This window comes from Beta vulgaris, chromosome 2 (genome assembly GCF_026745355.1).
Source record: "Beta vulgaris subsp. vulgaris cultivar EL10 chromosome 2, EL10.2, whole genome shotgun sequence".
NCBI lineage: Eukaryota > Viridiplantae > Streptophyta > Magnoliopsida > Caryophyllales > Amaranthaceae > Beta > Beta vulgaris.
The window spans coordinates 43606730-43632789 of NC_079203.1; the positions used below are offsets into that span (position 1 = coordinate 43606730).

Below are 26060 nucleotides of genomic sequence, written 5' to 3' on the forward strand. Positions count from 1 at the left end.
TGTATACCTTGTCCAAAGTCCAAATACTCCGAAAATTATATTGTTGTCTTCAACAAGCAATACATGTTGGCTGATGTTGCATGTACGCCGCATATAGTTTAGTTAGTAGTTACATGCCCATATCAACATAAGAAAGGGTTGGACGACTAATTCTGTGCCTCTTTGAGATACCAAATTATCATATAACTCGAATCTTAATTGTTGACTTTTTATTTTTCTTCTCTTTTAATTTTTCATTGGACATACGAATCCAACAGATGTACACCTCATATGCCCTTTGAGAAGAATCTACAGGTAATTTAAAATTATATAAAACTCCTAAACAACATTATGTTATAATTATATGAAATTATTTAGACTAAAATAATGTTACCAACACCTCCCAACTCTGTTGGGCCAGACACTTGTACATAACTTCGTCACCAACACTATATATATATTAAGGCTTCAAAGGACCTTATTCATTAGTTTAAGTTTGTGAATCAATATCTTGCAAGTTATTGAATATTCATTCAAGCACAAGAGTAGGTCCTAAGAAATGGGAAACTGTACATCTTCAAAAACTCAAGTGCATGAATATGGCTTCCATGACAACTCCTGGCACGTTGAAGCCGATGTCGACGACAACCGGAATCATAAGAAGGTTGGTTGTATGCAGTCCCAGCAAGGAGCCAAAGGTCTTAACCAAGATGCTGCCATTCTCTATGAGGTTTGCTTACCAACTGTATATTTATCTGTCCAATTCTGTAGTGAAATTTTTTGTTCCTACATTAATTTTAACTATGCTAATTTTTCTTACTAAATGAACTATGTAGGGGTACGGCATGAAGGATGGAACATTGTGTGCTGTTTTCGATGGGCATGGAAGACTTGGACATAAAGTGAGCAAGTTCATAAGGAACCAGTTACCATCATTACTATTAAATCAGAGGAAGTCCATGAAATGGAATGAGGCTTTTGTTAGTGCTTTCGAAACAATGGACGAAGAAATTAAGCTGCATGAGGATGTCGACTTCATTAACAGTGGAACGACTGCTCTAGTAGCCATCAAACAGGGCGACGATGTTGTTATCGCTAATCTTGGAGATTCTCGAGCTGTGTTGGGAACATTAACTGAAAATGGAATTCAAGCTACTCAGTTGACAGTGGATTTAAAGCCTGATCTACCTGGTGAGCAGATTTCTCTACACATAAATCCCTGTTTGTACTGATATTGAGTTATTGTAAAACAAGTATCAAGTCTTCTTTCTTTTTTCCTTACCTCATATTTAATTTGCAGCTGAAGCTGAACGGATAAAGAAATGTAATGGTCTGGTGTACGCACTAAAGCATCAACCAGACGTCCAGCGAGTATGGTCACCTGAAGAAGACGGCCCGTGCCTTGCCATGTCTCGAACATTTGGGGACTTTGATATGAAGAGCTATGGAGTGATTGCCACTCCTGAAATCTCTCATCATCGCGTAACTACAAAAGACCAATTCATCGTGTTGGCTAGTGATGGGGTAAGATTCACACTTCATGTCAAGAATCCGAAATTCTGCTCCTTAAGAAACATGGTTTCATAGACTCATAATATGCAACTGTGAAATTCAGGTTTGGGATGCGCTAAGCAACGAGGAAGTTGTCTCGGTGGTGTGGGCAACGAAGAACAAGGAGTCAGCCGCAAAAGCTGTTGTATATGAAGCTCGCACAGCTTGGAAACGCAAGTTTCCATCGACAAGAGTTGATGATTGCACGGTCGTCTGTCTGTTCTTGCAAGAAAGATAGAACAGTCTCTCATCCCGTTCACTCCAGCTTAAAAAAGCAATAGTAAATATAAGTTTTGATCAATACCAATCAATATAGTTAGAAAATCAATTTGGAAAAAAAAAAAAAAAGGTTGGCTTGAATTAGTGAAGATTAGTTTAAATTAGTAAATATTAGTAATCTACATAAGGAAAAAAAAAAACAGTAGAACATCGGCAGAAAGTTTTAATTGCCAAAAGTATCATTATGTAAAACTAAATTTTATGTAAAGATCATTTTAACTAGTAAAAATAATCTCGAGTGAGTAAAGATCATATGAAGTTAACAAGGCCCTTCAACAACTCATTTGTACTTTGTACTCGTACAACACAACTATCATCTATCGGAACCAGCGTCGTATGTCCTTATTCTGAAGCTGCAATGGCTGATTAATGGTTTCTCACCAAAATGTCCACGTTGAAACGTGGAACGAATATCATCGTCTCCACGAGCAACATATATTTACGTACACACAAGTTACAAACAGAACAGTAGAACACACCAGATATTGAGCACCAAAATTATCCCTGGTGAAGTCTTTCGGAAACTCCCACAGTTGGTTACCAACACTTTCTTTACATATTGTAGCTGATTGTACTTGCATCTACCTTTTTTTGAAATCTTAGCAGTTGTATTTTTGAACACTGCAGAATAAGATTTTTGTATGAAGTTTAATAAAATTAGCCATGGATTGTTATGCTAATAATGTCTATTAATCTAGATATGTAACACAAAGGTCAAGGAATTACCATAATTTCCTTTCAATAGAAATTTTGTTAAATTAAGTTTGTTCATCTGAAAATCCATTGTTACCAACTCATGCGCCTCACGTCAAGAAGGGGAGACAACAGCAGACCCCTCCCCTCTCAACCAAAAAAAAAAACAAAAAGAGGAAGAAAAATTAAGATTAACAGTAAGATATGAGGGATAAATGAGTAACTGACTACAAAATTGATCATATACCCTCAACTGGTTCCTCTCCAGGCAGATCATCGTAAGTCACAGGCACTCTAATCCTATCATGTACAGAGGTTCGTTTCTCTACTTCAGTGCTGGGCTGTGCTGATTGTTCTGGTGCTGGAGTTTTTATCTCAACATCATTTGAAGTGCTAGCGGTATGCTTACTAGTAATTGCACCTGAAGCACCAAGCGGTTGCATACTTGCTCGCCTGAATGCTTTCTGCAAATCACGAAACATGACATTACATATCATTTTAGAAATTGTAGCAAGTTGGTAATGTACAAGAAGAGAGGGCGTAACATAACATGACATATGATTCAAACCCCTACGACTTAGCTACGTGATGGCTCAACCTCCACCCTTATGATTGTTGAAAACAAAGCCCCACATGTCTAATTATCTAAAGGCAGTCAAGAACCAATATAAACTTCAAATAAAAAGTACTATGTTCGATAACCGTTTGTATTTGGTGATGCAGAACAACAGGTTAGTTTAGCATAAAAGATAAATGTAAAAGCAACATAAGTCGTACTATTAGTTAGCCAGCCAGTTTTCGTTCTTGGATAAGAAAGGTTTGGAACCCAATGCAAGTGTGCAATAGATTTCTTGTCAAGAGCTGGTCTTTCTGCACGCAAACTGGAACAAAATCTCAAAATTCCCTTAACGGGAGAGCTATTGGATGGCCTATCTATGTAAGACAGATGGTACTGATGCTTAACCTGTTCAATCCACAAGCAAATCTAACAGCCAAAATGAAAAAGCTCATGGCAAGCATTACAGGGACCAGAAATATACTTTGACAACACTTCTAAAAATAAAATAAAATGCCGAATTCACACAAAACCTCTTGCTTTGTCATTGACAGTGCCAGAGACACTGATGAAACATACATACAAAAGGAACAAAGAATAGTTTTGCTCCTAATTAAGTATGATAAAACCTGTTCTGCTTCACTTGATAATGAGTTGTCCGGAATTTCCAAGTTATCAATGAAAATATAGTGCAGGAGAATTATCCTGCTTTGCCTTTCAGTGTGAGCAAACAATTAATTTCTTATACAGATCAATTAATTTCAGTGTGTGGAGAAAGCTACGGGGCCAGATGGTATACCTATAGAAGTTTGGAGGTGTTTAGGGGGGACAGGAATCGAATGGTTGACAACATTCTTCAACATGATTTGGAGACACAAAAATGCCATTAGAGTGGAGGAAGAGTACTTTGATTCCTTTGTATAAGACAAAGGCATGTACAGATTGTACCAACTACCGAGGAATCAAACTAATGAGTCATACTATGAAAACTCTGGGAACGGGTGATGAGCAAAGACTTAGGAAACATGTAAAGATATCGGAGAACCAATTTGGATTTATGCCTGGAAGATCGACTATAGAGGCCATCCACCTAATAAGACAAACAATGACCGTGATGAAAAGGATCTACATATGGTTTTCATTGATTTGGAAAGGCATATGATAGAGTACCAAGAGAAATACTTTGGTGGGCGTTGGCAAGGAAAGATGTTCCACTGAAATATATAGATATCATCAAGGATATGTATGAGGGGGCAACTACGAGTGTGCGGACTACGGTGGGGAGGACAAAAGAGTTTCCTATTACAATCGGAGTGCATCAAGGTTCTACACTTAGTCCCTTTCTCTTTGCTCTAGTCATGGACGAAATAACGAGGTCAGTTCAAGATGATATACCATGGTGTATGATGTTTGCGGATGATATTGTGTTGATTGATGAGACAAAGGAAGGTGTTGAGAGTAAGTTGGAATTGTGGAGGCATACATTAGAAGCTCGTGGTTTTAGATTGAGCAGAAGTAAGACGGAGTATATGGAGTGCAAGTTCAGTGGGGTTACAAGCAGCGAGGCGGGGGCGGTCACTTTGGATAGCAAAGTGATTCAAGGATCGAACGTCTTCCGTTACCTAGGATCCATTCTCCAAAAGGATGGAGAACTGGATGGAGACGTGGCGCATAGAATTAACGCGGGTTGGTTAAAGTGGAAAAGTGCCACCGGATTCCTTTGTGATTCCGGCATTCCCCAAAGATTGAAGGGAAAGTTCTACCGCACTGCAATTAGGCCTGCTTCGTTATATGGCACCGAATGTTGGGCGGTGAAACAATGCCACGTTCATAAGATGAACGTGGCGGAGATGCGTATGTTGCGGTGGATGTGTGGCCACACAAGGAAGGACCGATTAAGAAATGAAGTGATCCGGGAAAAAGTTGGAGTTGCATCCATTGAAGAAAAGATGAGGGAGAATCGGTTAAGATGGTTTGGTCATGTGAAAAGGAGATCAGGAGATGCACCGGTGAGAAGAATTGAAGAGTGGAGGAGTAATCAAATTGTAAAGGGTAGGGGAAGACCTAAGATGACTTGGCTGAGGGTAATTGAAAGTGATATGAGGTTACTTGGGATTGAGGAGAGCATGACGTTGGATAGAAGTGGGTGGAGGGGTAGTATCTATGTGGAGGAAGGGGTCTGATTACTACATTTATTTGCTTTTCTCAATTCTGTTGGTATTAAAACCTTTTGCTGAAAACCTTTTCTAAACACTTTTTGGTGTAAACCTTGTTTTAAAAAAAAAAAAAAACTTTTATCACTCTTGACGATGCCATCTCCTCTGGTCACGATTCCAGTTGACGATTCATGTTAGCCGACCCCAATCACCTTGGGAATAAGGCTTAGTTGTTGTTGTTGTTGTTGTTGTTGTTGTGCAGATCAATAAAATCATCCATATGGGCCAAATTCTAATAGTCTTGATTACCTATAATTTCTATGGTATTTCCCTTAATAAGATACTGACAATGTAATCAGTAGCAATATCACTTCAAAAGGACAGAATTAGAGAGTGTGATAAAGGATGAATATTGAACAATACGACAATACATACCTCAAACTCCCTTCCTTTCTTCATTATCTCTTTATAGGCATTGGGGTCCCGTGCTTTAAGTATATTCCATAATACGCCTCCACCTGTTCTACATCGATCACCTAAAGAAGTCTTCTGACCTCCACAAGCTTGAACAGCATGTACCTGCACACAATGACATCTTTTAGAGAGAGAAAGAGAAACCCATGTAAACAAACTAAGCACCCTAGTAGAGTTATCTTTGAAATATGATGATATAAATTTCTGAATAACAACATGTAACAAATAAAAAATTAAGTAGTATACTAAAACAAGACAAATAATAATCCCAATGATTTAATTGCTAAAAAAGAAATGATGAAGATAGAACAAAAACATGTAGAAAGAAATCATCCTAAATGTTAAGATAGAAAATATGAACCAAGTCACAAGCAACTATCCACACACAAATGCATAATGGAGAAAAATTATTTCCACAAAGCAATCTACATCACATGAAACCTTCATTAGTGCTTCTTAAATAACCATATAAAAATCTATCGAAGAAATTAAAAACGAAGGAAGAAGCAAAAGGAGGACTAATTCCCAGAAAAAGGCAACTGAAGATGGCGAAAGGAAATGGGAGGATTTGGTTTATAGGAAGGGGGTCAAATAAATCTTTTAGAATTCAAAAACTAGCAAATTTCTTTGACTTCCAAGTTGAGTATAAATGGCGAGTCAATATATCTGGTATCCTATCTCAAGTCACACACAACATATAAGCCTTCATTTCAATTTTTGTTTGTAAGAAACATAACTGTAAGTTCCTTGATAGGCTCAGCAGCTTGTCATGACCTACATTAGTAGTATTGCAAAGTCAATCACCCACAGAGTATCTCACTCCAGAAATCTGAATAATTGAAATAAGTAACAAGCTTCCGCAAAGGTATCTGCAAAGGTTGGAAAATAACATTCTGCATCAGAAACTCAGAAAAGTTATAAGACCATATGCCTTGGGTCTGGATAAGGATTGGCTAGAGAAACCCTTATTTGTCTCACCTCTTGTTAGTAATTTAGGTTGAAAACTGACCCTTAATCTGAGTAGATCAAACAAGTACTCTCTTCAGCCATTGAGACAGTCAGATGGATATTTGCTGCAAGACGCAAACTCACTTTTACAAATACCTTATGACCTTGCATACTAACCGTCTGCTTATACTCAACTATTAGGGCATATTCTAATAACTAAAATGAGGTGCACTACAAGTGGCAATAAAAAGAAGCAATTTCTGCTACAAAAAGCATCACGGAGAGTTAATACTTGATATCTAAAGTGGTGCAATGGCATGTAATTGCAATTACTGAAGTTGAAAATATATGGCCAAAAGCTGTTAATAACTTTAGCTACACAACAAATAGAGCTCAGGTAGTTTAGACAACCACAATCAACTAACATCAATGTGGAGACAGTTTTCCGTAGTGCATTTGGTTCGTTTAAGGAGCACATGGTTCGTTTATGGATCACAAAGAAGGTACAAAGACATCCCTATCAGCACCGATGACAAAGATATCAGGAATTTAATATGATAATTTATAGTCACTGTTACCTCTTTTACAAGATCCTTTATAGCAGATACTCCCAGAATACCAACAGCGGTATAGACCAGATATGACTTTTGCTCTCTTAACTGCTTGCAAACACCCATGACAAACCTGTAGCAAGGCCACATTCATAATTCAATCAGCTAAAAAAATCTCTCAGGCAAGACGTTGCATAAAGTTAAGCAGCCATGCATGAAACTGAGATCGACCTGAAATGGCATGCAATTGAATATACACACTGTTCTAATGTAACATGTATTATATCAATGCTTCCATGTATTTGAGTCAATTACTTTAACGGAAAATCGGAGTAATGCAGTCCTGTTAGTACAACATAAGTCATGACTCATGAGTCATTATTAAGGCCTACTGGCCTACACAAGGCTTCGTCAACCCATAAATTTTGAGACTGAAATGGAAGAAAGAGCCCCTAATGAACTGATATGAAGCAGGTGGCGCATCAGGACCGAATGCATATTGCATACTATTACATCTATCATAAAAAAATTCAAATCAATCTCACATATACTATGTAATACAAAATTGACAATGCAGACAAGAATTGAACGGCAACTAAGATCATGATTTCAGATCAATCCAAAGGAGCCAAGAAGCCATTAGTTACTTAAACCATCACATAATCAAGGCAGAACAAAACCTGTCCATGTCAACAACATCATCTGATATAGGTATGCCTTTCTTTCTCTTATTCTTCTTCTTTCTTCTCTTCTTATTGTTCATATTCTTTGCAGGTTGTGGATTACCATTTTGCAAATCTGTCTTCATTTCCTTGTCATTCTTGTCAGTAATTTCCAAGACAATATGCCTGTCCACGACTTCTCCGTCTTCTACTTCCATCATCTCCACATCTTCACCATCTCCACAGCTCAACTCTTCATCCAGAGAATCTAATATGCTCTCCCCAAAGTCCATGATAGAGCCTAAACATATCAAACATTGCACCAAAATTTATGGCATTATCAAATCCAAACCCACAAAGCATTTCAAGCCCTCAAAAGTGAAAACACCTACAAATTTTATTATACACCCTGAGCCAGGGCAGGAGGGGCGGCCGCCCTGGGCCTAGGGATAACAGGTCATTCATTCCTGATTTCCAGCCACAACACTTGAAAAATTGATCTCATGAAATTAAACAGGAACAAGTGAACACAAATATGCTTGCACATCTACAAATTGTAACATGAATAAATTTTGTTATCATTTAGTTCCATGAAACGAACATGAATTAACAAGTTATTATACCAGAAATTCATTCGAATCATAAGTTTTATAACATGTAAATTATCCATCCCTAAAAACATGAAATAACATATATGAGATAAAGAAAAAATAAGTTGAATTCATGAAACAAACAATAACAACCGCATAAAACCAATGGCATGAATAATCACATGAATTAAATCTTAAAAATCGCAATTTCACACCAAAATCCGCAACAAAACAAGTAGATTCATCTAAGGAACAAAACAAGAACCTGCAATTCGAGCTTTGGAATTTGTGTATGAGTGACGAATTTGCGAATGAGTGACGAATTTGCGTATGAGAGGTTCACCGTGAGGCCTGAGAGTGTTGTATAACTATAATACTGCTATACGCTTATAGTTATACCTATGTAGTTGAAGATTTTTTTATATGCAAAAAAACCCCTCAAAATATAACACTCAAAAGATCTAAAAAGAAAAAACTTAAATTGATCGAAATTTTTATTCACAGTTTTTTCACCAAATACCCCCGACAAATTAAAAAAATTTCTCATATATCTTTAGTGTTTCACAAATACATCATATACCCATGAATTTCAAAAACTGTGCAACATATATCCTTTTCCTAACTGTCGTTAGCTCACCGTTAGCTTTATATACGATTTTGTCACTATTAACCCTAAACCCTCATTCTAATCTAACCCTTACGCTTACCCTAATCTAAAACATAAACCCTTACCCTAACTCCTTAGCATCCCCCACCCCCACCCCCTCCCATCCACTTACCCTAATCCAACCCTTACCTTTACGATTTTGTGAGTATTAGGGTTAAGGTATGAATATTTATTTTTGTGGTGGTTATAATATACTTCCTCCGTTCCAAAATAAGTGAAACACTTGTCTCAAAAAGCTCTCACATAAATGAGAGAAGTGTTTCACTTATTTTGGAACGAAGGAAGTATTTATTTATATAAATTTTATGAAGTTACTATTATTATTTTTATATTTTGGATTTCATGTGAAATTAGTTGAGCAGTTTTTGCCAAAATAAAAACCAAAGTCGGATACCCCTTTTATTCTTTTTTTAGTCGGTTAATTGGGAAACAAAAATTTCAACCCACTTATTAACTCTCACAACATTTCCCACTCACCAAAAGGAAAACCCCAAAACTCTCACTCCCTCTCCAATCCGTGAAAACCCTTGTTCCCTTTTGCTCTCCTCCCTGCGTTGCTGCCTCGCCAGCGTCCCAAGCTCACCGAAGCTGCGCGTACCCGACCCCCTTGCACGGTGTTGCTGTTGTTGTGCTTCGTTCCCCTGCTCGGTCTTCTCACTCATCTTCGTAGTGGTAGTGTTGGGTCGCGCCGCTGCTATTTGGTTAGCCTTGCTGCTGCTTGTTCGTTACTATCCATCGAAGAACATGGCTGGCCTTCTACCGTCATTAGGGGTGTAAGTTATTTGGTTAAAATCGAAAACCAAACCAAACCAAACCGAATTAGTAATTGGGTTTGGTTTTTTTCGAAATTCGGTTTGGTTCGGATTCAAAAAAAAATCGGTTTTTCGGTTTGGATCGATTTTGGGTTTGGAAAACCGAAATTATAAGCTGGGCTAGGCGTCCAGCCCAGCCCACTTAATATCTTTTGATTTTTGAATGTCGTTTCCTAACTCCTAAAACCTAAACTAAACCAGTAAACCTAAACCCTAACTCCTCTAGTCCTCTCCTCTTCTCTCCCTGATGGCTGCGACAGACCCCCACGGCAGCGGCACGACGGCAAAGCGACAATTGACTCTCCCTGACGGCACGCGACAGACACGGTTCTACCTCTTTCTCTCTCTCCTCTCGCCGGTTCCGTTGAAGTGTTGAACTTGAAGAGGTATATTAATCTCTGTTTTTTTGTCTATATTTAATATTTATCTCTGAGTTTGTCTATATTAATCTCTGTTTTTTTTGTGTATATTAATCTCTGTGTTTTTTTTGTGTATTTTTTTTAATATTAGTTGCGAAGAATAGAAAATATGAAAATATTGTCATTGATCTCTGTTATTTTTTTGTGTTTATTTTTTTTAATATTAGTTACGAAAATACCAAATTATTGTCACTTAACATACGAATTTTGTCTGTTATTTTTTGTGTTTCTTTTTTTTTAATAATAATTACGAAAATAGAATAATTGTTTTAGTAGTATAAATGTCAGTGACTCAGTGTATTGTCCCTTAAATTAGTAGTGTTAGTAGATTTTGTTGCTATTAATTATGTTTTTCTTTTGTATTTTTCCTTTCATTTCAAGATTTGAGTAAGATTGTGCTTGAGGACGTTGATGAGGATGATGGCTTGATCCCCGAGACCGTTAATATTGAATATGACTAAGCTATGCCTACGAGATGTTTCTTGCTCCTAGCTTTATGAAGTTGATTTAGCATTTAGAATGAGGTGTTTGTATTTTAAAAAATTGTTTGTTACTATCACCATAAACATGTATCAAATGGTGGAAATTTTACGTTGGTGGCATTGTATGATGTAACTTGGTAGTTGGTAGACTTAGAGCTTGGAAGCAGGGTTATTTTTTATGACAAAGTTTGGTTTACATTCGGTTTGGTTTTTATCTTGGTTTGATTTAATTTCATTTCGGTTTGGTTTGGATTTTGGAATATGAAAAAAATATGGTTTGGTTTTGATTTTAAAAGATAAAAAAAAATTGGTTTGGTTTGGTTTGGTTTTTGGTTTTATATTTTGGTTTGGTTTGGTTTGGTTTGGATTGAGTCGAATTTCGGTTTGGAAATTTCAAAATGGGATTTATTTCGGTTTGGTTTGGTTTTGACCTAAAACCAAACCAAAAACCGAACTTACACCCCTAGCCGCCATGCCTGCTGCTTTCCTCCCTGCCAACGCCCTTCGTTCTCCTCTCTCCTCCAATGCGTGTATCAGTTAGTATAATCGCTTTTCTCTTTCCCTAATTCTGATTTTTTTTATGATTTTCAATTTTGGATGAAAATTGATGATGGGGTCGTGGATTGCTGTTACTTGTTGTGAGATGTTAATGCTGCTCAAGTTATTGTTTGTTGTGTATCGAAATCCCAAATTCATGTGTGTTGTATGGTTATATGAAGTGTTAATTGATCGATTTTGGAAACCTACATGATAGAGTGAGACTAAAGAGTTATTAAAATTCCTAAAATAGATAATATGTTATCAAGTAGTTGTTAATGATTGGTTAAGAATCCAAGCTAGAATAGTCTCAATGTTAACTCATAGTCTTAGTTAGTTTTAATTGTAACTTGGAAAGGGTTATGAACCTGGTTTAATGGAGTTTGATGGTCCAGTATGATTTATAGTTTTTTGTTGATGAAAGACATTGAGATATAACTAATAGTCAATCAGTGAGTAATTGGTTAATGAGTTGGTTCATCGAGATTGTTAATATATGTGATTTTGAACACAAACCCTTATAATGAGTTAACTTGATAATCCTATATATGTGAATGTCCTAATTATTACTAGAATTGTTTTATGAAATTGTAGAATATAACTCTAAGGATTTGTTTAAATGGTTGGTGTAATTTGCTTGGAGTTACCCCATGGTTAATGAGGAAGGTTGTTTGACTAGACACTATAAGTGAGTTGATTTAACTTGTAAACTCATACGGAGCTAGAAAAAGAAGTAATGATCATTGTTAGCAGTATGGGGATCATTGGATATTGATTAACTAAGTATGGACTAAATTATGGAGGTCGTATTTAAGGAGTATAAATGGAGTTTGTAACAAATTCAGACTGTGTGATTAGAGTCAACCATAATGAGTTAGTTTGTGAATTTAAATAAGTAAGCGAATAAAATTTTGAGTTACCTCAAAGATGCCTCAAGTATATGTGTTGAGTTGTTCCAATAGGGATGTGTTCGACTCATTCTATGTAATCATAAGTTGATTCATTAATGATTCGTTATTGATTATGTTAACTGGAGTTTAAGTATTGGTGCAACTTGGATCATTCTTTGAATTAATCTTGCAAGGAACACCGAGTTGTGGAGTTTTTAAACTTCAATCTCATTATCTAACCTCTATTAAGAGACCTATCATTATTTTGGTTGATCTTTCATTGAGTTTAAAGTAGTTTAACGATATAGATGTTGAATGACTTATCGTTACAAAACAAGCATTATGTTTCTTGAAATGATTTGGAAGGACATAAAAATGACTTATGTGTATTATGAATTACGAGAGATGAAATGTATTCTCTAAAATGACATTTGTGAAACCAGGTGTTATGAAGAAGGGTCTTATGTTATGTTTATGTACATGATTTGAAACTATGAAGGGATCATGATGACATTTCTGCTATGTATTCTAGATTACATTTAAGGTTATAAGATATGTTTACAAGTCTCCAAATATGAAAAATTATAAGGTATTATTATTTTGACACAATACGAATGTATGAAAATTTATGACTCTGCAATGATATCTGAAAGACGCTTAAAAGGAAACACAATGTAATTTATGAAAGCGTGTTCTAAGAAATCCTTATGTTATGTATGTAATGTCTTATGCTAACACCTACAACCCTTTATAAATACGTTTTTTGGTAGCTCGCACTATGGTATTGTTATATGGATTGTGCGATATGAAATGTTTTTATGAATATGATGATTATCGAAGTTATGACGAATTTCATGAAATAACGATGATTTTACGAACGTATGATTATGACTATGTTATGAATATGATTATTACGACTATGTATGATTGCGATTACGCTTCATGATTACGATTACATTTATGTAATGTGATTATGATTCGTAAAAGGAACGAAACATGATAAAGTTAAGTGAAAGACGATTCTCGGCAGTACTATGTTATGTTGGGTCGTGCATACCCTCGGACGGGTCAACCACCTTCTACTTTTTATTGGGTGGTTCCATGTTATGTTTTGGGCATTAAGTATCACCTTCTGTAATGTGAGGGCCAAGGTCCTCGAGTGATAACCTTCCGTTAATGAAAATGAAAATCGGGTCATGCACGTACCTTCTGGCAGGTCAGCCACCTTCTACTTATTGGGGTGGTTTCGTGTCATGTTTTGGGTCATATACCACCTTCTGTTATGTGGGGGCCAAGGTCCTCAGGTGGTAGCCTTCCGTTTACGAAAATAAAATTGGTGAGACATCCCTTCCGTTATATTTGTAAAGTTACCAATATGATTAAGTAAGATGAAAAGATAATGATGAAACTCATGATATGTTTATGGAATGATCTATGTGTTTATGAAATGGTTTATGATGTTTTCCTCTCTGTTAAACACACGTTCTCTCTTGTTGTATAAAGTGTGGACATAAATTAAGTTATGGTATGAGTTATAATATGAGTTGTAATAAGTTATATTTGTTACTATGAGTTTTCTAGCAAAAGATTAAAGCAACAAAGTTGTAGACCATTATCACATTATCTTAAATTCCTGATAAGGAGTCGATATATGAAAGTATCATAATGTAATGCTTTAAATGCTTTTAGAAAGGATCAAAGATAGTTATGTATTTACTCCATGCTAAGCTTAGTTAATGAGTAGAAGTCGTGATAAGTAAAAGACGAATGAATGAAAGAATAAAGATGGGTTAAGGTATGCATTATCGATGTGAATGTTGTTATATTGTTATGATATGATTATGAACACTGTGTACATGTTGAGTTTGTGAGAGTCCTAGACACTAAAGCATTGTGCTAATGTGTCTGCCAATGTTTTCTTTTGTCACTACTGCGACCTGTCACTCGGTGGATGGCAGTGTTACAATGGTTTCAGGTTGAGGTTCTCTGGAGCATCTTTTCCAAGATAGAAGTAGTTATGTGCTAAGAGTTCAGCTATAATTGTTTTACATTTCTTTTGAGGCGAGGACATCCCACATTGTAATAACTAGTCTTAGTGGTTTAAATTTTATTTCTGTTTCCTGGATGAGCGACGATGCTCCTAATTCCCTTTAGTTGCTGCTCCGCGAAAACGTTGAGCTCTGGATTTGGAAATATTTTTAGTTGTAACAGGTTTATAAACATCTTTCCATTTTGGGTTGTCCAATTTACAAAGAAAACTCTGTCGAAATTCTTAGAAAATATTATTTCATTATTGAAGTGTTTCTTTGAAGAAGTGGAGAATCAAAGTAATGTCACTGTATAACATGTTGAATGTTGCAATATAGTTTCCCCAAGTGAAAAGTATGACGGTAAAGCGCCGACTAAGCCAGGTCCTCCACTGCTAATCTATCTTGATTAATTTAGTTAATAAGAATGCTTAGAAGTCGGGGCGTTACAAAAAGACTAACGTATCTACAAACTAGTGTGAACACGTCTATTGCTCTTTGAGTTACTCTATGTTAGACAACCAATTAGGCAAAAGTTTAAGGGGTTAAAAGGTAAAAAAAAAATGACAATTAAATAGTATGAACACATTTTTTGCAACTTAATACTAATGCATATTTTTCTTCTTTTTTTTTTTGAGCTGCTTTTTTAAAAAAAAATTGGGGATACAACTGTACGACCCCATGTACTCAACCATGGAAATTGAATAATCTTGGAGAAAATTGAACAAACAAACTTGCATATGATTCTCTTGGAATTACATTGTAACAGCCCTCCCTAATTAGCAGCTTACTTATGACTAACTCTAATTAATTAAACGAATAAGCTACTAATTAGAGATGCTGTTAATACAGATTCCTAACCCCCCTGCCCTTGGAAGGTTAAGAACCTGCATATATCTGAGCATAGTTTATGAAAATCCACTTAAAATACTTAATTATTACATCGTAGTCTAAGTAATTAAAAGTTGAATTTATAAATATAAGTTACATCCCATAATTGATTTATACAATAACGTCACGCAGCAGCAAAACATATATCACGAACTTTTCAAATAAAATTTATCTTTGACCTTCAGCTTATTCCTGCAAAACAACTGAATCTGCCCCCACCAGGACAGGTTCAAAGGAACAAAACAGTCAGCTACGCTGGTACACAAGTCCCACTAGTTTTCAAATATTAAGGTGGCGGAAATTAGACTTTAATGTTTAAATAACATCATAATCCATAAATCTCGATATTTCTTTTGCTATAAATATTATAATACTCCTTCTTCATAATTAGGTAGCATAATAGTAGTAATACATCATAACAATTAACTTTCCAAAAACAATAATTATGCTTTTCCAAAACTCACTAAAGTATATCGATACAAAACTCAAAATACTTTCAATTAGGGAAGGAACACAAATGGAACTTTTTGAGGGACGTCTCCCTACTTATTTACTTTTCTGCTTGCAAGACTTTCTAGGTCATGACCCTATATAACAGAGCAATCCCGCTCCGGAGCAATACCCGCTCTAATAACTTAAAGAGCAAACCCGCTCTACAATTATTGTTCATCACTGCCAATGCAGTTACTTCCCTTAAAAATAGCTTTTAACTTATAACTTAATTATATTCAAAATTTATTTGCCAATACTTGATCAACCAACTTAATAATCAACTTAGCTTAGTTATCAAAACAAGTTTCGAAAACGCAATTGCTATGTCAAGTTCCGCTATGTTTGGAATGATGACTTAATAATCATGAATCGAAAGGATGTGATAGTTAAATAAAGTGATTAAAGGATGGTTTAGCAAGATAGGACAGTAGATAAAAGGTCTATAAATACTCTTATCATAAGAAAGATTACTGTACACAAATAGAACATAGGTTCATTAATTGGTTCTCGGTTTGGTGTTATTAACAAAGGTTCTAGGCGATGAATTAATAGGATTTCTTGAGTTCAACCAAGGTTTAGGATTTTCACTTCATATATAGGTACATACAGTAGGGATTCATCAAAAGAAACACATCGAAAAGATTGAAAGCACAAAGGTTTATAAGTCCAAAAGTTGTTACGCGAATAGTTGAGTTTTTAGGTGTAGTTCCCTTCGCAAAAGAGGTTATATTTAATCTATGGAAAAGATGTGTTACAATGTCATCAAGCAGCAACATAAGGGTATTTACAGTAGGTTCTCATATAATGGTAATAACAATGGAAGCAACTAATACCAAAATACAATCGAAAGAGAAACACGGTTAAATCGGTTTTTAAGAGGAACTTGACATGCAATGGTTTTTGATTCGAAATCATCAATCCTAAAGTATAATTAACATATTGAAATCACTTACTTATAACTCATTACCAATACAGTAGGTTCTCAACATAAAAACACACATTCGTAGCTCAAAAATTCCCATAAACAAGCTTTAAGACAAAAATTGAGAAAATCAGCTTTAACGGTGGTTCTTGTGTACCTTAATTTGGTGTTTAGGAATTTAGCCCTTGCTTAGCAACTCGTACTACTCCTCCAGCAACTCTTTAAGACCTTAATAAACACATTCATCACCTTAAAGTTAATAATAAACCCAAAGAAATCAAATTTAAAACCAATATACCTCATGCATGCTGAAAATCAGCCATATCTCACCTTCCTTAGTTTTTCTTTGGCTTACAATGTTGAAACCTCAAAACTAACGTCTACCCAGTATGAACAACACCTTGAAGAACTAGGGAAGTGATTGCATGTGAGAAATCAGAGCAAGAAGCCAAGAGAACAAGCTGCCAAAGAGTCCTCTGCTGGACGCCAGAAATGGCGTGAGGAGAGAGAGAAGAAAAAATGTGTTTCTGTGTTTGTTTGTGGAATGATTTGATGATACTGAATAGGATCTTCCCCTCTCCTATATACAGAATGGGTAAGGGAATTTGTCATTTTCGGTTTAGTAATAGGGGTAAAATCGTCCTTTCACTTACTTATGCACTAATCAGATTTTTCTAAGCTTCAACTTGGATTTTCTTCTTAATTCCTACCTAATCCTTAATTATTCTTAGCTAAATTCTCCAAAGTATACCACATATCTTAATGAAGGTATCTTAACCTAATCAACTCCTTAATCTTATTTCCTCGGCAATACCTCGATATCAACTACTAACACAAATCCTAAATTCAGAGGCAATATTCAATGTACCTATCATAATCCATAAATTTCTTAATTATCACATAGCTCATGTTATTAGTTAACTAATAACCAAAATATCCACATAGCAACAAATTCATATAACATTTATTTACACTTTTAAAATTCGAGCGTATCGATTACAATTACTTTAATCGTCATTAACTTAGTTAATTATGGATTATTGATTCTAATATTAGCTTAATAATTCAGGCTATTACACTCTACCACCCTTAAAGAAGTTTCGTCCCGAAACTTATAACATACCTTGGAACAATTGGGGGTATCGCTCTTGCATATCTCTTTCTTTTTCCCAGGTTGCTTCTTCTGTTCCGTGATTGGTCCATAATACCTTGACTAAAGGTATGGTTTGGTTTCGCAACACTTTTTCTCGTTTGTCCAGAATCTTTATAGGCCTTTCCTCATAACACAACGATTCATCTATTTGTAATGGTTCGTAGGATAGCACATGTGAAGGATCATGTATATATCTTCGTAGTTGTGAGACGTGAAAAACATTGTGCACCCTAGACAGTTCTATTGGTAAGGCTAATTCATATGCGACTTCACCGATTCTGCGCAAAATCTCAAATGGTCCTATGAATTTAGGACTCAATTTTCCTCGCAGTCCAAATCTTTTCACCCCTTTAGTAGGTGAAACACGGAGAAACACTTTATCCCCTTCTTAAAATCCAGCTTCATTCTCCTCAAATCAGCATATTTCTTTTGTCGATCTTGCGCGATTTTCATTTTCTCCCGTATTACCCGAACCTGCTCCATTGTATCTTGAATCAACTCAGGTCCGACTGGTATCCCTGGACTTACTCATCCCAACAAATAGGGTTCGACATTTACGCCCATACAAAGCTTCATATGGAGCCATACCAATGCTAGATTGATAACTGTTATTATAGGCAAATTCTATTAATGCCAATTTATCCTCCCAGGAGCCTTTAAATTCCAATACACAGGCTCGTAACATATCTTCTAATATTTGGATTACTCGCTCCGTTTGCCCATCTGTTGCTGGATGGAATGCTGTACTAAATTTCTGAGTTGACCCTAAAGCTTCTTGCAATTTCTCCCAGAAATGTGACAGGAACCGGGTATCTCGGTCCGAAATAATGGTGGTTGGAACGCCATGCAATCGAACAATTTCTCTGATATATGCATCTGCTAGCTGTTTCTTGCTCCAAGTTACTCCCATGGGAATAAACCGAGCTGTCTTTGTCAATCTGTCCACTACCACCCATATAGAATCATTTCCCCTTCTTGATTTAGGTAAGCTTGATATAAAATCCATGGAAATCGAATCCCATTTCCATTCTGGTACTGGCAATGGCTGCAGCAATCCAGATACCTTCTTCCGCTCAAATTTTACCTTCTGACAAATTAAACACTTTGCCACAACTGTGAGATACTTCTCTTTAACCCTTTCCACCAGAAATATTTCTTCACATCCTGAATCATTTTATCTCTCCCGGATGAACTGAATAAGCACTGCTATGCCTTCCTTCAGAATTTTATTCTTCAGCTCTTCCATCATTAGGAATGCACCATCTTCCATTTAAACGAATACTTCCATCAGCATATTCTTGGAAGCCGTCGTCTCATTCTTTTCTATCTTTGACTTCAACTCCTTGATGAAATCATCTTTATCCTGCTTTTCCCGAATTTCTTCAAAGAGAGATGGTTTCATCATAATTGCATTTAATTCTCCCTGTAATTGACCTCTTGCAACCACTGAAATCTAATTGTACCAGCTCGTTATACAACTCCTGTGGCACGGATATTAATGCATTCACTTCCCGACGCGGTCTTCTACTCAGAGCATCTGCAACTTTATTTGCTTTTCCCGGATGATATTGAATATCTATATCATAATCTTTAAGTAATTCCAACCATCTCCGTTGCCTCATATTCATTTCCTTCTGGGTGAAGATATATTTTAAACTCTTATGATCAGTATAAACCTTGCAAGAGACTCCATATAAATAATGTCTCCACAATTTCAATGCAAAGACGACTGCTGCCAACTCCAAATCATGCACAGGATAATTCTTTTCATGAATCTTCAATTGCCTGGAAGCGTAAGCTATAACCCGCTGGTTCTGCATTAACACACATCCTAATCCTTCCTGAGAGGCATCACTATAAACCTCAAATCCTTCTGTCCCAGAAGGTAGAGCTAAGACTGGAGCGCTAGTCAATTTTCTTTTAACTCCCGAAAAGCTTTCTCACATTTCCCGTCCACTGAAATCTTGTATTCTTCTTGATCAAATTCGTAATCGGTAAAGCTATTCGCGAAAAATTCTCCACAAATCTTCTTAATATCCAGCAAGCCCAAGAAAACTTCTAACTTCCCCAACATTTGTAGGTGCAGGCCATTCTTTTACCGCTTTTATCTTTTCAGGGTCCACTGCTATACCTTCTTTGGTTACAACATGCCCTAAGAACATTACTTGATCCAACCAAAAATCACACTTACTCAGCTTTGCATAGAGTTTCTCTCTTCGCAATATTTCCAATACCTCCCTCAAATGTTCTTCATGCTCTTGGCGATCTTTAGAATACACCAATATATCATCAATGAAAATTACCACAAACCGATCGAGCAAGGCTTAAAGTACCTCTGCATTAAATCCATAAAAGCTGCCGGTGCATTTGTGAGTCCAAACGGCATCACCACGAACTCATAATGTCCATATCTCGTCCTGAATGCTGTTTTCGGTATATCTTCCTCCACGATGCGCATTTGATGATACCCCGACCTTAAATCGATCTTTGAGAATACTCCTGCCCCCTTCAACTGATCGAACAATCATCAATTCGGGGTAATGGATATCTATTCCGGATTGTGATTTTATTAATTTCCCGATAATCTATCACAATCTCATCGTACCATCCTTTTTCTTCACAAACAATACTGGTGCGCCCCATGGAGACACACTAGGTCGGATATAACCTTTCTGCAACAATTCTTCTAATTGCTTTTTCAATTCAGCCATTTCTGCAGGAGCCATCCTATAAGGAGCTCTAGATATCGGTGTCGCCCCCGGCACCAGATCAATATGAAAATCAACCACCCGATGCGGTGGCAGTCCCGGTAAATCTCCTGGAAATACATCCTGGAAATCTCTGACCACCGGAATTTCTTCAATTTTCTTTTCCTCCTTTTTACACTCTTCTATTTGATTCACATAACCGATACCTTCAGGTATTAACTCTATATCATTCCCAATTATTACCTCACCTTTTTCATCGGTCTACCTTTCTTCTTTATACACAATGTTATCTCCGCAGGAGACCTCAATCTGACGGCTCTAGCATAACATTCTATCACCGCCCTTTTTTACTTAACCAATTCATTCCCAAAATCACATATAATAATCCAGATTAAAGGGTATCAGATCTACCTGCCAATTCGGACCCTGCTATTCTAATTTCACAATTTCTAAATATCCATTTACAACATATCGACTCCCATTTGGCATACAAATACGCATATTTAAAGGTTACACATGGTCTACACGGCAGATTGCTAACAAACACATTTGAAACAAATGAATGGAAGCTCCAGAATCAAATAACACCTTGGCCATAAGTTACATACAAGAAACTCCCTGAAATTACATTACCTGGCAATCCTGCAGCTCAGGAATCTCCTTCGCTTCTGTTTTAACAGCAAATAACTTCCCTGCTGCTTTCCCTTGATTCCATCTGATTCCCTTTTCCGGCCCTACCTTGACTTGAGCTTCCTTCTCCAGCCGCCAGCATCAACATATTCCCTGATTTATTATTTCCTCCTATCCTTCCTGATTCTTTCCACAAAGGGCACTCACTAATTCGATGCCCAACATTTTTACATTTAAAACACACCTCTGCCCCGAACAATTTTTGCCTAATGATTCTTCCCACAACGATTGCACTTCCATTCTGTTCTACCCTCTTGCCATTCCAGCTAGCCCTCTGAACTGATTGGGGCTGTATTTCGTTTTTGCCTTCTTGAATCCCCCTCTTTAAATTTCCTCCATTTCTTTTCTTTCTGAACTCCTCATCCTTCATCTCAATTCTCTCTGTTCCAAGCACGATCATACAACTCTTCAAAGGTGGTTATGTCCCAATTCGTTTCTGATACTTTAAATTCAGACCCTCAAAGAATCGCATCATTTTCACCCTTTCATTACTCACGAAGTCAGGTGCAAATCGAGACAATTCAAGAAATTTTGCTGCATACTCCAATACAGACATTTTCGCTTGCTTCAGAAATAAAAATTCATTTTCCTTCATCCTCCGTAATGCTGGAGGAAAGAATTTATTCTTCATTTTCTCAACAAACTCTGTCCAAGTAATTCTGATTTCTGAGCTATTCCCTTGGTGGTATTCCACCAAATAGTCAGCTGGACCTTCCAAATAAAAAGTAGCCATCTTCACCTTCAAAGCTTCAGGGCAACTGACTACATCCAGCAATTTGCCCATATATGTAATCCAATCCTCGAACTTGACGGGATCAGATTCACCGTCATAGGTGCGTGGCTTATGAGCAGCCAACCGCTTATAAAACTTCCTTCATCGTCATTCTTATTCTGATTCTGTTTTTCCAGTATCTCCAAGAGTCGAGCATTCATCTCTTTCAGTTCCTGTATTTGCTTATCTTTATCATTCTCGACCTCTAGTGATTTGGATGCACCTTCTTGACTTGCCATTTCCTACATATTCAATTGCAATACTCAGTCAAATATTCATACACATTTTTTCTTTTTACACTTACTTAATATAATGACTTCGCAAACTTACTTCATATATATATATTTCATGATACATTGCAACCTTGCTGTTTATTTATATATGTTTGGATACAAACAAACTGATTCTTCCTTATTATTTAATTACACCTTTCATGCAACATACATACTAATCTTAGATAAATGAGCATTACATAAAGAAATAACATATTTCAGAAGTTCCCCTCCACTTTTCCTCCTTATTACATTCTCTTGATTAATCTAATTTATAAGGATCATAATAATAACCACTATCATCACTGCTAATTGGCGGAGTCTCCGGAACATAGTCAGGCCCACAAATCTTACATCCTTCATCTTCCCCAAAAGTGGTACCAGATTGGTTTGAATTAGTAGTAGTACTTGACCCTTGCACTGTTGAGGTTCTGAGGTAGAGTGACTCCTAGTTCCACTGGACGAACTTGAGCCACCTCCAAACATTCCAGCCATCCGCTCTTCCTCTCTATGGGTAATACGATCATACATTTCCCTCCAATGTGGATCATTTGGGTAAATTTGGCCCCGTCTGCTGTTCCAGAGTGATATCCATCTCTTGCCTAACTTCCTCCACTGTCCTTCCCAGCGTATCAAGCTCTTATCTATATTTTCCATAGTCACTCCGTACCCTTGGATTGCCCTGTAGCCACATACATTCTTAACAAACTCCAATAAGTTCTACGGAAACTAGCCCACGGTTCACAACTCGGTAAAGTCTTTATTATGGCGTATGCCTGTATCCCAGTCCGCCAATAATGGTTATTGCTAGTCGGCCCCATTAACTCATTCCATTCCCGATGTATCCTAATACCTCATTTGCATGATCAACAGCATCATCCCACCACTTACCAACAGCGGTATAGGTGTCAGGTTCTCTTAAATAGGGTACCTCCTGGTTAACACTCTCCTGGATGATCTTGAAGCCATCTACACAGAATTCTACTATTTATAAAATCATAACATACTATTGTATGACATAAACTTGATACACATAAACACATATTCACGTCATCACATAAAATTTTTATTCTATTATTATCATTATATATATATATAATTTTTTTTTTTTATTTTTTTTTTTATTACTAATATATATATATATATATATCATTATAAATTTAAACTCAAAATACTTAGTTTAATAAGATTTCAAATCGTTTGCTCTGATACCAAGTGTAACAGCCCTCCCTAATTAGCAGCTTACTTATGACTAACTCTAATTAATTAAATGAATAAGCTACTAATTAGAGATGCTGTTAATACAGATTCCTAACCCCCTGCCCTTGGAAGGTTAAGAACCTGCATATATCTGAGCATAGTTTATGAAAATCCACTTAAATACTTAATTATTACATCGTAGTCTAAGTAATTAAAAGTTGAATTATAAATATAAGATCCCATAATTAATTTATACAATAACATCACGCAGCAGCAAAACATATATCATGAACTTTCCAAATAAAGTTATCTTTGACCTTCAGCTTATTCCTGCAAAACAACTGAATCTGCCCCCACCAGGACAGGTTCAAAGGAACAAAACAGTCAGCTACGCTGGTACACAAGTCCCACTAGTTTTCAAATATTAAGGTGGCGGAAATTAGACTTTAATGTTAAATAACATCATAATCCATAATCTCGATATTTCTTTGCTATAAATATTATAATACTCCTCTTCATAATTAGTAGCATAATAGTAGTAATACATCATAACAATTAACTTTCCAAAAACAATATTATGCTTTTCCAAAACTCACTAAAGTATATCGATACAAAACTCAAAATACTTTCAATTAGGGAAGGAACACAAATGGAACTTTTGAGGGACGTCTCCCTACTTTTATTTACTTCTGCTTGCAAGACTTTCTAGGTCATGACCCTATATAACAGAGCAATCCCGCTCCGGAGCAATACCCGCTCTAATAACTTAAAGAGCAAACCCGCTCTACAATTATTGTTCATCACTGCCAATGCAGTTACTTCCCTTAAAAATAGCTTTTAACTTATAACTTAATTATATTCAAAACTTATTTGCCAATACTTGATCAACCAACTTAATAATCAACTTAGCTTAGTTATCAAAACAAGTTTCGAAAACGCAATTGCTATGTCAAGTTCCGCTATGTTTGGAATGATGACTTAATAATCATGAATCGAAAGGATGTGATAGTTAAATAAAGTGATTAAAGGATGGTTTAGCAAGATAGGACAGTAGTAAAAGGTCTATAAATACTCTTATCATAAGAAAGATTACTTACACAAATAGAACATAGGTTCATTAATTGGTTCTCGGTTTGGTGTTATTAACAAAGGTTCTAGGCGATGAATTAATAGGATTTCTTGAGTTCAACCAAGGTTTAGGATTTTCACTTCATATATAGGTACATACAGTAGGGATTCATCAAAAGAAACACATCGAAAAGATTGAAAGCACAAAGGTTTATAAGTCCAAAAGTTGTTACGCGAATAGTTGATTTTTAGGTGTATTCCTTCGCAAAAGAGGTTATATTTAATCTATGGAAAAGATGTGTTACAATGTCATCAAGCAGCAACATAAGGGTATTTACAGTAGGTTCTCATATAATGGTAATAACAATGGAAGCAACTAATACCAAAATACAATCGAAAGAGAAACACGGTTAAATCGGTTTTTAAGAGGAACTTGACATGCAATGGTTTTTGATTCGAAATCATCAATCCTAAAGTATAATTAACATATTGAAATCACTTACTTATAACTCATTACCAATACAGTAGTTCTCAACATAAAAACATATTCGTAGCTCAAAAATTCCATAAACAAGCTTTAAGACAAAAATTGAGAAAATCAGCTTTAACGGTGGTTCTTGTGTACCTTAATTTGGTGTTTAGGAATTTAGCCCTTGCTTAGCAACTCGTACTACTCCTCCAGCAACTCTTTAAGACCTTAATAAACACATTCATCACCTTAAAGTTAATATAAACCCAAAGAAATCAAATTTAAAACCAATATACCTCATGCATGCTGAAAATCAGCCATATCTCACCTTCCTTAGTTTTTCTTTGGCTTACAATGTTGAAACCTCAAAACTAACGTCTACCCAGTATGAACAACACCTTGAAGAACCTAGGGAAGTGATTGCATGTGAGAAATCAGAGCAAGGAAGCCAAGAGAACAAGCTGCCAAAGAGTCCTCTGCTGGACGCCAGAAATGGCGTGAGGAGAGAGAGTAAGAAAAAATTGTGTTTTTGTGTTTGTTTGTGGAATGATGTTGATGATACTGAATGAGGATCTTCCCCTCTCCTATATACAGAATGGGTAAGGGTAATTTTGTCATTTTCGGTTTAGTAATAGGGGTAAAATCGTCCTTTCACTTACTTATGCACTAATCAGATTTTCTTAAGCTTCAACTTGGATTTTCTTCTTAATTCCTACCTAATCCTTAATTATTCTTAGCTAAATTCCTCCAAAGTATACCACATATCTTAATGAAGGTATCTTAACCTAATCAACTCCTTAATCTTATTTCCTCGGCAATACCTCGATATCAACTACTAACACAAATCCTAAATTCAGAGGCAATATTCAATGTACCTATCATAATCCATAAATTTCTTAATTATCACATAGCTCATGTTATTAGTTAACTAATAACACAAAATATCCACATAGCAACAAATTCATATAACATTTATTTACACTTTTAAAATTCAGAGCGTATCGATTACAATTACTTTAATCGTCATTAACTTAGTTAATTATGGATTATTGATTCTAATATTAGCTTAGTAATTCAGGCTATTACATACATTTACTTTTGTGAAGTATTTTATATATAGTTTGAAACTAAAATTACGATAGTATATGAT

At 36.0% G+C, this 26060-nt stretch overlaps 3 protein-coding genes and 1 long non-coding RNA gene across 4 annotated transcripts; 1 reads left to right on the top strand and 3 right to left on the bottom strand.

The window, feature by feature from the left end:
• Positions 1 to 374: 374 nt before the first annotated feature.
• Positions 375 to 2675, top strand: LOC104886457 (probable protein phosphatase 2C 72). Its single transcript, XM_010670909.4, has 4 exons — positions 375 to 709; positions 816 to 1170; positions 1280 to 1503; positions 1595 to 2675. Exons 1-4 carry the CDS (start codon positions 539 to 541, stop codon positions 1766 to 1768), a joined length of 924 nt encoding a protein of 307 aa, XP_010669211.2. The 5' UTR covers positions 375 to 538; the 3' UTR covers positions 1769 to 2675.
• Positions 1960 to 8843, bottom strand: LOC104886451 (uncharacterized). The gene is made up of 6 exons (XM_057392666.1): positions 8705 to 8843; positions 7868 to 8150; positions 7215 to 7320; positions 5650 to 5793; positions 2750 to 2966; positions 1960 to 2430 (listed from the first exon to the last, which is right to left on the bottom strand). The coding sequence occupies exons 2-6, from the start codon at positions 8140 to 8142 to the stop codon at positions 2264 to 2266; spliced, it is 909 nt and encodes a 302-aa protein (XP_057248649.1). The 5' UTR covers positions 8143 to 8150; positions 8705 to 8843; the 3' UTR covers positions 1960 to 2263.
• A 10918-nt stretch (positions 8844 to 19761) lies between these two features.
• Positions 19762 to 22830, bottom strand: LOC130590525 (uncharacterized). Its single transcript, XM_057393004.1, has 6 exons — positions 22582 to 22830; positions 21987 to 22143; positions 21622 to 21891; positions 21178 to 21510; positions 20337 to 20660; positions 19762 to 19997 (listed from the first exon to the last, which is right to left on the bottom strand). The coding sequence occupies exons 1-6, from the start codon at positions 22828 to 22830 to the stop codon at positions 19762 to 19764; spliced, it is 1569 nt and encodes a 522-aa protein (XP_057248987.1).
• An 852-nt stretch (positions 22831 to 23682) lies between these two features.
• Positions 23683 to 25353, bottom strand: LOC125495222 (uncharacterized). Its single transcript, XR_007271903.2, has 3 exons — positions 25239 to 25353; positions 25067 to 25137; positions 23683 to 23714 (listed from the first exon to the last, which is right to left on the bottom strand). It is a non-coding gene; the product is annotated as an uncharacterized LOC125495222 (long non-coding RNA).
• Positions 25354 to 26060: the final 707 nt, after the last annotated feature.

Excerpts from the sequence above, each read along its gene's own strand:
- LOC104886457 (XM_010670909.4), top strand. The coding sequence starts at position 539 with ATGGGAAACTGTACATCTTCAAAAACTCAAGTGCATGAATATGGCTTC. Across the intron at positions 710-815 it reads ATGCTGCCATTCTCTATGAG|GGGTACGGCATGAAGGATGG; the intron begins GTTTGCTTACCA and ends TGAACTATGTAG. Across the intron at positions 1,504-1,594 it reads TCGTGTTGGCTAGTGATGGG|GTTTGGGATGCGCTAAGCAA; the intron begins GTAAGATTCACA and ends TGTGAAATTCAG.
- LOC104886451 (XM_057392666.1), bottom strand. The coding sequence starts at position 8,142 with ATGGACTTTGGGGAGAGCATATTAGATTCTCTGGATGAAGAGTTGAGC. Across the intron at positions 7,321-7,867 it reads GATGTTGTTGACATGGACAG|GTTTGTCATGGGTGTTTGCA; the intron begins GTTTTGTTCTGC and ends GCCTTGCTACAG. Across the intron at positions 5,794-7,214 it reads TAAAGGATCTTGTAAAAGAG|GTACATGCTGTTCAAGCTTG; the intron begins GTAACAGTGACT and ends CATTGTGTGCAG.
- LOC130590525 (XM_057393004.1), bottom strand. The coding sequence starts at position 22,830 with ATGGAAAATATAGATAAGAGCTTGATACGCTGGGAAGGACAGTGGAGG. Across the intron at positions 22,144-22,581 it reads CTCAACAGTGCAAGGGTCAA|GAAATGGCAAGTCAAGAAGG; the intron begins GTACTACTACTA and ends TTGAATATGTAG. Across the intron at positions 19,998-20,336 it reads GTTTGTGAAGAAAAAGGATG|ATCGCCAAGAGCATGAAGAA; the intron begins GTACGATGAGAT and ends TGTATTCTAAAG.